Here is a 9,923-nt window from a genome sequence, read left to right as displayed (position 1 = left end):
TGCACCACTGGCAACAAGGAATCATCGGCCAAAAGTTGTTTGCACGAATGCGCCTGCGCATAAGTTGCATCTCCAAAGGCCATTTAGATTCTAGAATGTTGAGGAAGTCTGTTCCGGTGGAAAAATACCTGAAAGTTACGTTCGTTGTATGTGAGTCAACCTTTTCCACAATTCGCGATTTTTTTCATCCGTTAAGCTATTCAAAGTCGGCGGTGTTTATTCGCCTGCAGATTTAGTTCACTTAAACAAATCGCCATAGTAAAGGATTTTCCATAATACAGGAGCATGTACCTTATACATAGACATTCTACACTATGAGGTGGCAAGTCTGAAGATGCCGTAGATTTCGAGAAATCAATCTCATTGTGCGAATAGCCAGCGGCCTTGCGACATCTTCAGCAGTCGTCAGTTCATTTCATCAGAGCCGGAATGTATGCATGGACAATGATGGGAATGTTCGCCTGTTGCGTATATGCTCCTGGGACGGTTATGCAAACCTAAGCGGGCAGCTAGGGAGCAGTTTCCTGAAAGGCTATTCTAAACTACTCTGGCAATTTCTTTGCCAGTTCATTTGCGTCACTGACCGTCTCCCTATGCGACTTAAGTATCTGTGTACCCTCCCTACGGAGCTGAAACCGCAGCCAAACATCCGATGGATGGCATTGAACTTTTTGTGGTTTCGAGTTAGCCATTTTTATTTTATGGCTTTGGTTATCCCACAGCTTTTTATTTCTTCATGAAGCTGATGCGACTTGGACCAAAACAAAATATATCTTCGTCTCGACCACACCCTTGAACCACGATTCAGATGCCAGGCCGTCGTGGATGGGTTATAGTTCGGCTTCTTACATATTTAGACACCTTTTATCTCTTCTTGTCCACAACGGTGTAGTGTGCGCGGATTCAGAATGCCACTTGCTTGGCTTGGATAAAGCCAAACATATTCCGGCACTTCTCTAGGTGGTGCCCATAGGTTGCAAATATGCTGGCTAATATAATCATCCAGGTGGCTTGTACTAGTTGTTATCGAGGTTACTGGCAAAATGTACAGCACATACGGGCTCTCATTTTTATTTTATGAGTCTCTCTTCAGTCTAGTTCTGGGATTTATTTTCCAAAAAGTTCATCATCTTCGTCGGAAAGCTCCTTGATTCTTATAAAAACTTCAGCGTAAAGGATTGAAAGCATCTTACTTGCGGGATAAAAAGTGCCATGCTCGTTAAGCTTGGATTTGGATTGCGAATTCAAAGGTTAGGGTTGCCCATCACCAGCCGTTATTGAAGGATCTCAACGACGAGAATCTCGCCCGTGAAGGATGGAACCCTTGCCTGCTGTTCACAGCTCATGCAAAGACGAGGGAGGAAGAGAAACCACATGCATCTATACAGCGTGTCCTTGCGGCAGTCTAAGCATGTTACACCAAGTGGGTCGAAGGATAGTGGTGTGAACATCACGATCACCCGGCTTTCCGGGTTGCGGCTGAGAACATGTGCGGTGAGTTGTCGTTTGAAAATAGTAATACACTGGCACATCTTGCCAAAAGCCGCTTCAATGTGACAAGGTTTCCAGCCAAAAGCTTTAGTGGAGGATAAACCAACCGCACTCTTGTCCATGTGTGTGCGTCGGTAGTATTCAGGCCTGCATACAATCACGAGCTGTGCACTTACAGATAATCTCATGCCACAATGGCCGTCGCGCACTTTCGTCAACCGAATCGCCTTACCAACATGTGGAAGGGTAAGTGAAATCAGGCTACTACTGAAACCTTCCCTCTTTCGTACTCCTTTCTTTCTTCCATCACAACATTAACAAGCATCTTCCATTCCGTTATAACTAGCAATACCGTTCGTATTGTCTCGGTTTAGGCATAAACATCTGCGCGTCGGTCGAGCATGTCATGACTCTCACCACCGACTTGCTCAAAGTTTGTATGTATTGTGCATCAAAAACGAAAAATCATAATGCAAGTACACCGTTTAAGGAAACTGCCCCATCACCTTTGCACCATCGGTGGCCCAGAAGCTGTTTCGGCAGGCTACGCAGGAATATGTAATTTTCAAGTCACCGTGGTAATGAATCTTATAGGTGACCCCATCGGATTCGGCTTGCACCTTCCGGGAGGTCCGCTCACAAACGGAAAGTAGATAGATTGTTGTGTTTTCCTAAACCTCAAATGACTTTATCCCTAGCATCCTCTAACACTGGCTTTATAGCGCTTCGAATGCACTGTTATCGCAGGCGCAACATCAGATATTGTTGTGTTACCGCAGGTTGGAACGCACAAGTGGGCAGGCCTATTATGATTGAATAAACTGCTCGATATGTATTGGAATCGGTGCGTTCAGGCAGTGGTGAATAACGGTTTAAGCTTTGCCGCCTGTACGCTCTATTTATTCATTACTCGCTTTGAGAAAAAACAAAGTCGTCTATTCATTTGGTTTCCCGCAACAACGTGCCAGCCACGGACCGAAATCGATCACGTCGTCATTAGTTACCGATGGTTGAAATCCATAAAAGAATGCCACTTCTTTTGGAACACACTTGTGGATTCCAGCCGACCATTTATTGATGGTCTCATCACACTTCTGTTTTCAAGGCCCGCAGCGTGCGCCCAAATTACTAACATCTGAGAGACTGCCGGGTCCCACAGCTAAAAAAACTTATCGGGATTGTCTCCTGAAATATCTCCCAAATGTTCCGCCATTGGATGCTGATTTGTCCCTAAAAGTGACCACCACGAGTTCTCACAGAACCGTGGTCCGACTTACTGCATGGCACCTTGTGGTCCCGTCAAGCTCTGAATATTAAGGAAGGCAATGCGTTGGTTGAATCGTGGAGCATTTTTACACCTCCTCTGGACACGTCTCAACCGGATAAACTATCAAATGTCAAAGATAACCTACCCTATTGGCCGAAAATGAAACATGGGGACGCCGAAGACAAAGTGGATGAAAGGAGGCCAAAATTCTATCGGTTGATCCACATAAACGGCCCTGGAAAACTCCTGGCGAGCAAGAGAAGGGGAAAAAGTTGCGGAGCCATCGTCAATGAACGAGGACTCCTCCAACTGTCAACCATGATAATTGATGACAAACTTTTGTGGTCACCTGAAACTGACACTACCTATCGGGCGGTGGGACTAAACTAGAACGTTGAACGCTCAATTTGGGACCCACTAAAGCCTCAAAGATTTACAACTGCGTACATTCTCCCTAGGGCCTAAGAGGTTTTAGTCCGAATGACCTACGCTGTGCATTCTTCCATCGCAGCAGTGAAGTCCTCACTCAACGCTTGACCAATCTCTGTTACTGAGGGGTAGAGATGGTCATATACATGCGGCCACAGACCCCTGAAAAGGGCCTGCAATGATCGTAGCAGTCACAGGTGGATCAAATTTACTCTAACCTCAAAGTGACTCCACAAATAGCATGATTTGTCGCCTTATGGTGGACCGTGAAGCCACGACTGAAAGGCAGCGAGCGAGGTTCCAGCCTGATGAGGATAAGCTGGTCAAGCCCCTTTATTCCGTCAGGCGGTGAGAACACACCACAGCCATAAATGGCCCGAAGTTATTGTATTCCTGAATTTCCAGCGCGAATTCGACTCAGGCTTGTTCGAAAACGCTTGCCTAGAAAGAAATGCCCCGAAAGCCCGTTTTCCTAATTATTTTTTTCCATTTTCAGGCTTGCGGGCTGACGAAACAATACAGAAGTTGCCCAGTAAATTTCAAGCCTCTCTGAAGCTACCTGACAGGAAAGTCCTAACTGGCGGATCAGTCGATCATCATAACCAGAACAGTTACCGGGCCATTTTTCGATGGGTCGGGCATACCAATCACATCGCTCAAGCGTGAACACGTTCGTCTGTTTAGACGTGAACATTCGGACATGTCTAACTTCCGCGCGCAGCGGGATTTGGACCCACAGCGCATCGCAAAAATGTGCAGGAGTGCTGTCAGAGAGGACAATGGGGATTGGTCGGGCCGCATGTAAGTACAGAGCCACCTCACCGGCCCTCCCTCGTTTTCAGTCAGCTCGAAAAACAGAGTAACCGTTTATCGAGATCTCCGCGTCAGAGACATCTGTTGTGAGCCAGGTCTCTGTGAGTGCAATTATGGACGGTTGTTCAAGGTAGGCTGAATGTTTAACAACGCCTAGTTTGTTAAGAAGGTTGAGGCAGTTTGCACACAGGCATTTCAACACTGTCTCCGTTGCCTCCGAGGGGGAGAAGCCGAAAGTTAAGTGATCAGGTTGGTTAGCAGATTTAACAGTTGTGGCTCTACAGTGGCCTCTTGGGCGACGTTGTCTGCTTCCCGTCTTCGTGGTTTCTGGGGACGCTTTTTGTTTGCAAGGTTTTTTCGCCCCTTGGGAGCCCGGTTTGTTTGGGACTTTCAGCTTTTTGGGGCGTTGTTTTTTCCCGTGGGCGAAAATTTTGGCCGCTGTTGCTTGTGGCTCTTTCAGCACCGACGTTTTGGCGACCAGATTTGCTGTTGATCAAAGGTTTGCGGCAAACTTTCGCCTTCCTGTATTCTCGGGTGTTTTGGCGCGGTTTGACCGTAAATCTCCGTGAGGCTCTGAGCACTTATTGGCGCCACCAAGAAGTAATGCTTTTGGTTTTCGCAGGGGACTGCACCTTGGAGCCAGCCAACAGTTTTCTTATCTGGCGAATCTTATGTGGCTTGTTTGGTTGCAGTCGCTTTTCTTTCGTGTTTGTGTGGACGCCCGATCCTTCGGCAATCAGTGTGGCGAACTGGATGTAAGAGAGATTTTCCTGTTGGCTAAAGTCACATTTACGGGTTTGGTTGTTGAGGTCCTGTGCGACGGTTGTGTCCACAAGCAGACAGGCCGCTTTTGACGGGGTGGAGCTGGAGATTGGCTTCGCTGCTTATCCTCGCACATCTGACTCAGTCCAGTTCAGAGGCTGTGGCTTTAGTGAGGAGTACATGGCTACAGCTCTCGTCTGTTACGGAGATAAGCGTTGATAGCTCTACGTACTTTGCGCGCCGCTCGCATGTGATATTTGCAGCCCCAGGGCATTGCTGCTTTTGGTGAGTGAGAGACCTGTGAGTGAAAGCCGCTGTCCAGGAACGCGGCTGGTTTCGTCGGACACAAGTTTCGTCGGGAGCACAAGGGGCTATGGCCACAACCAGCTTGGTCATGACGATGCAATTTCAGTTCGTGTGACAAGTTCCTCTGACAGTCGCTGTTGGAAATCCTTATCAGCGTGCTCCACACTCCGATTATTTTACACATGTTTGTTTTGTGTTGCTATATCACTAATAAATTAAGACAGGCTATAATTCCTTGATCAACCAACACAGGTTTACTCCGTTTAAGCGTTTTCCACTAGTTTTCCACTAAATCATAGCTGTCCACAGCCAGCAAACTCCGGGCAACTTAATATAGCCCCCTGAACTCACCCTTTTGGTATCCCTTCATAAATGCCTATTTTCAAGGGTGGTCTTTAGAAGCACCTGTCGAACATGCTCACCAGTGGTCTCCGCCCCTCGTTCACTTGGGTCTTCGGATCGAACAAATGCCTGTGATTCTGCGCCTACCTAAGTTCTTATGTGTTGATCACCCTGGAAAGTCCAATGTTCACTGAAAACACGATGGCAAGCGATTCTGTCTGTGCCATAAATGTAAGTCCGGTGCAAATCCGCGCAGAAACTTAAGGTATCCTTGCAATCGTGACGCTGCTCGACCACACTCAGTCTAATTGCGCAAACGTAACTAGCTTCTTCGATCAATTGGAGAATGTTTGGGACCGATTGAGAAGTCGTCGTTTCAGAGGAGTTTGGTGAACCAGCTTCCTTTTTCTGACTGGGTCCTGCATCTCCCCTGTACCTTTATTTGCAGACGCAACAAACAAACGGCTTACTTCAACCAAACCACTGTTGAGGCAATTTTTTGTTCCGGTCTGCCTGAATCTCTCATGAATTCAGGTATGTCGTCATTTCGTGGCACTTTCGATTTGTTTCGTAAAAAAGTTCGATGGTTTGTCGCTACGGCCAACTGGTTCTGCGCATGGTAAGGCTTTCTTCCCCAAAGCGCATTGCCTCTGGCCGCTCTCTATCTGAAACGTCCAAATTCACCCCTTGACAGCAGTTGCTTATTTTCTCGGCTCACTTTGGTCGAATTTCGTTACTGAAATTTACGTATCTCCACGGTTTTATCGCACGTCTCGTTTTTCATATTGGACTTGTTTCACTCAATATACACGTCCCCTAGGCTTGCATCTGCTGCTTGTTGTGTTGGTGCCCACCATTTCCAAAATGTCTTGAACCGGTGAAGTCGGGGTCGATGATAATGATGATGTTTATTTCCAGCTTGTGAGTGAGTGGCATTCAGGCATGATCATAAGGTCACAGTCAGAAAAAAATAATGACTGGCAGGGGTTGTGGGCACAGAGGCGTTTTGGGAAAAAGGACAGCGTCATAGGCGGTGAGCATCATTAATAATAGGTTCAGTTCCCAACTTGTGAGGAACAGGCCGATTGAGGCGTGATCGGGTCGTTACAATTTGTACACGGCGGATAACAACACAATGGGTGGTATGTTTATTACATGACAAGTCATCGTAGTAGCGGGAACCCAAAAATTAAGACAAGGGACACGACGTCCGACTAGTTCGAAGACGAAGCTGACTGACACGAACTAAAAGTGGGGACCATTGCTGGCTATGATTGACTTTGAGAGGTTGGTTAAATTCCCAGGGTCACAACAAGCAAAAATGGAGATGAAATAATTGGAGTTGGAATAAGATGGCTGGTTCAGTCTTAAAAATACGGTTTAACCTAAAACAAAGTAGACCCACTGGTGCTGCTGTTGTAGGGAAGTGGGTTGAAAAGGATAGATTCAATGAGGAAATAGTGCTAATGCATAGGACCAAACGAACACCGTATATGGAATTGAACTTGTGGTAGAGGCTATTAAAATTGCGGCAGAATACCAAGTTAGTCAAATTCGGATGAAAGTTCCAACGGGTTAGAATAATTCGTACTAGAGTTGGTTAGGGCCAGGTGAAAAATTTGCTCGTAGTTACAAGTACAGGTCTGAGCGGGCGAGAGTTTGTAGCCGATATTCAGAAGAAAATAGCTGCGGGAGTGCCATCACACTGAGTTTTGCAGTGGCAAACAATCACTGCAACAGTATACTTCCGTTTATGGACAGCCCTGTAGAGGTCATCAAGGCTACCTCAGTCGGAGAGGGGATGCGCATGTCTGTGGCAGCTGGATATGGGCTAGGCGAGGAGAATAACATAGACTTTGGCTGATTCAGGTTCATGGATAATTTATCTTCGTTTGAAGGACCGTGTGAGTGTAGGCCAGGTACCAGCCAGATTGAATGAATAATGGTCGTACGGAGCGTTTAGGCAGATACAACAGAAGTTTAAAGCCACAGGGTGCAACCTCTGGTAGCCTTCCCGCTGCGCGAGTACACTATGTTGTCTATCGTTTCTCCTACCGAGTTTATTGTGTGTTTAGTTCTGATAACTCTATAATCTGGCCCTCCATTTTGTGTTTTGGAAAGGTTTCGGCAACTTGTTCCTTTAAAAAGCAAAGTTTTATCCAGCATTCTTATGTCACCTTGACGCAAGGGTTTGTTCGTTATTTCTAGTAGTCTTTCAGATGATATGAAAGCCTAAAGAAGCACAGAACTCAATGTAGGTTCGTATCGCACCACCTAACGCGGTGGCGCCAAGTAAGCTGGAAGTAACCGGAGATAGCTTAGTGTGTTTTCTCAAATCACGGTCCAATCACTGTTTAGGCCCCATGTGCTCTGGGTAGACTAATCACGAGTGAAACGTTATTGGCTTGAATACACTTTCTTAGGATTTTTGACATGAATGCAGCTTTGGGACAATGGGCTTACGGACCGCCGTACGCCAAGATGCATTGCAGTATGTGCCCAACTTTGAAGGCCATATTTTAGCAAGCAAATTAAACGAGGCAATCAGTCCCGCATAGCATCAACATTCAAAGCGCCAAGAACTGTGGAAATAGGACCGTGTGCTAGTGCCTGAGCTACGTTTATTACTATCCCCTTTTATAAGGAACAGCTCACCAGACTTGTAATCAGTAATACCACCCCCTGTCATGATTTGAAAGAGCTTATCAAATAAGGAAAAATAATACTTGGCGTGCGACATTACACGTTTTCAAAGTCAGTTATCCAGTTCTCGTTAAGTGATTTGATCATGTAGACCACCCGAGAACAGAATAACTTAACGTTGGACTCAAGAGCAGAGAAACAGGTCATCAGCTGTCCCGAGATGCAACAGCTTCCAAGAAGGAATGGGGTTGGCAGAGAGACTCAGACTTCTCAATATCTTAACTTCTGGCGTTGTTTTGGATCGTACCGCCGACTGCACTGCATTCTTTTAGCCAGCAAGTCAGACTATTCCTGCGATTGAACGTTATTATCAGGAGAAAATCAACATGTGCTTATCAAGATATGACTTTGTTAGGGAATCATTTGTGAGGTTGATGTGGTGCAAGCTTTTTTCGATGATAGCGATTGGCATTGTGGCACTGGATGTCAACCTTTCATCTCGTTATCAGTGGCTTTCCTTCAATGCATGAAGAGAAATACGTCAAATTTCATTCCCAGTTGCAATCGTGTGAAAATGAATCTCACAAAATGCACCGCATTTATCGTCCTGCATTTTGTGCACAGGGTGCAGGACAAGGACATGATCAATGTGTGAAGTGAGCCCGGAACACTTTCTGTCAGACGCATGTGTAAAGCGCACAATATCCGCACACGTGAAAGCGACTGATTTCCTAAATTCCAAAACGGCCCTGAGTTACGATTTCGACATGGATGAGCTCCCCAAAGCCTCCAAGTAGGAAATGAATACAGAGCGAAAAAGCCTAAACACTGGAAATTTCGCTCATACACTGAGACGGCTGAGGTAGCTCACGCGCCTAATCATGTATTTTTAGCCCTTTGAGTCACAATGGTTTATGATGCTAACAAGTGAGCAGCCGAAAAATATGCCATTTCGATGCCAAACATTGTGCTTTGGGGAAAGGTGCTCAGAAGATCTTCGCTGGAGATAGACAATCACCGTCAGTCCTTGCCTCGAGGGATTCCGAACAGGATTCCGTGGATTCAAAGACTGATACACACGATGTAAGCCATTTCCTATGCATTTATGTTTAGGCTTTTCGTTATCACGCGGCGACTTCTGTTCACCTGAATGGCACGAATGTAGTAGTGTGTAGTACTGTTCTCAGCAATGGTCAGTATGCTTAGCAATATGACGACTCACGTGGTATCCATCAGTGTTTTAAAGTGCATTCCAGAGCAGACTGTAGGACGGTCAGAAAATGATTATTTCGCGCACCAAATGACCGGGAGGGGATAAATTATTGCTGGAAAAGGTAGAGCTCTAAGCGTGAAACCCCGGTTACCTGGAAGCGCATATGTTTGGTTGGTGGTAGAAAACCTGTCGATACGAACTTAGTTCGAACGAGTGTCGGCCCACTTCTGAATCCACGATGCTTTTTATCATACAAAATACACTTCTTTAGTCAGAGAAATGTGCCAATATAGTGACCACCGCTCAGCGGCATCTGTATCGATCTGCAGGGACTTGTGTTGGAACTCCAGGATTTCAGATGCCCCGCATCCGTTAAGGAAAATCAGAAACTGGAGGCGTCCAAAAATAGAATCTTGGGGGACTCTGATGTGGATGGTGCAGATGAATAGTAGGCTAAGCCAACTTTAATAGGAATATCCTACCTGGTCGGAAAGCCTCAATCCAGTGCCGGCCTCAAATCCGTGAACTACGAAACGCGTCTTGCGATGCTTGATCTTTTTCTCCTGGAGTACCGTCGCCTCCGAGAGGACAAAGCTTGGCAAACAGGTTTTCTACCGTTGACCCAGCAAACACACGGCGGGGACATAGTGAGAAAAT

At 46.2% G+C, this 9,923-nt stretch overlaps 1 protein-coding gene across 1 annotated transcript in view; it reads left to right on the top strand.

Moving 5' to 3' along the window:
- The window catches only part of T265_09177 (hypothetical protein), a gene marked incomplete at both ends in the record, with an annotated part of 15,698 nt that extends 11,845 nt beyond the window's left edge, over positions 1-3,853 (top strand). The window contains one exon of the mRNA XM_009175188.1: positions 3,684-3,853. Coding sequence (XP_009173452.1) covers positions 3,684-3,853 — 170 coding nt within the window. The remainder of the gene's footprint in view (positions 1-3,683) is intronic.
- Between the last annotated feature and the right edge of the window lie 6,070 nt (positions 3,854-9,923).

The sequence above is a fragment of the Opisthorchis viverrini genome (genome assembly GCF_000715545.1).
Source record: "Opisthorchis viverrini unplaced genomic scaffold opera_v5_261, whole genome shotgun sequence".
NCBI lineage: Eukaryota > Metazoa > Platyhelminthes > Trematoda > Opisthorchiida > Opisthorchiidae > Opisthorchis > Opisthorchis viverrini.
Note: the sequence above shows the minus strand (reverse complement) of the source record. Positions and strands in the feature narration are given on the sequence as shown.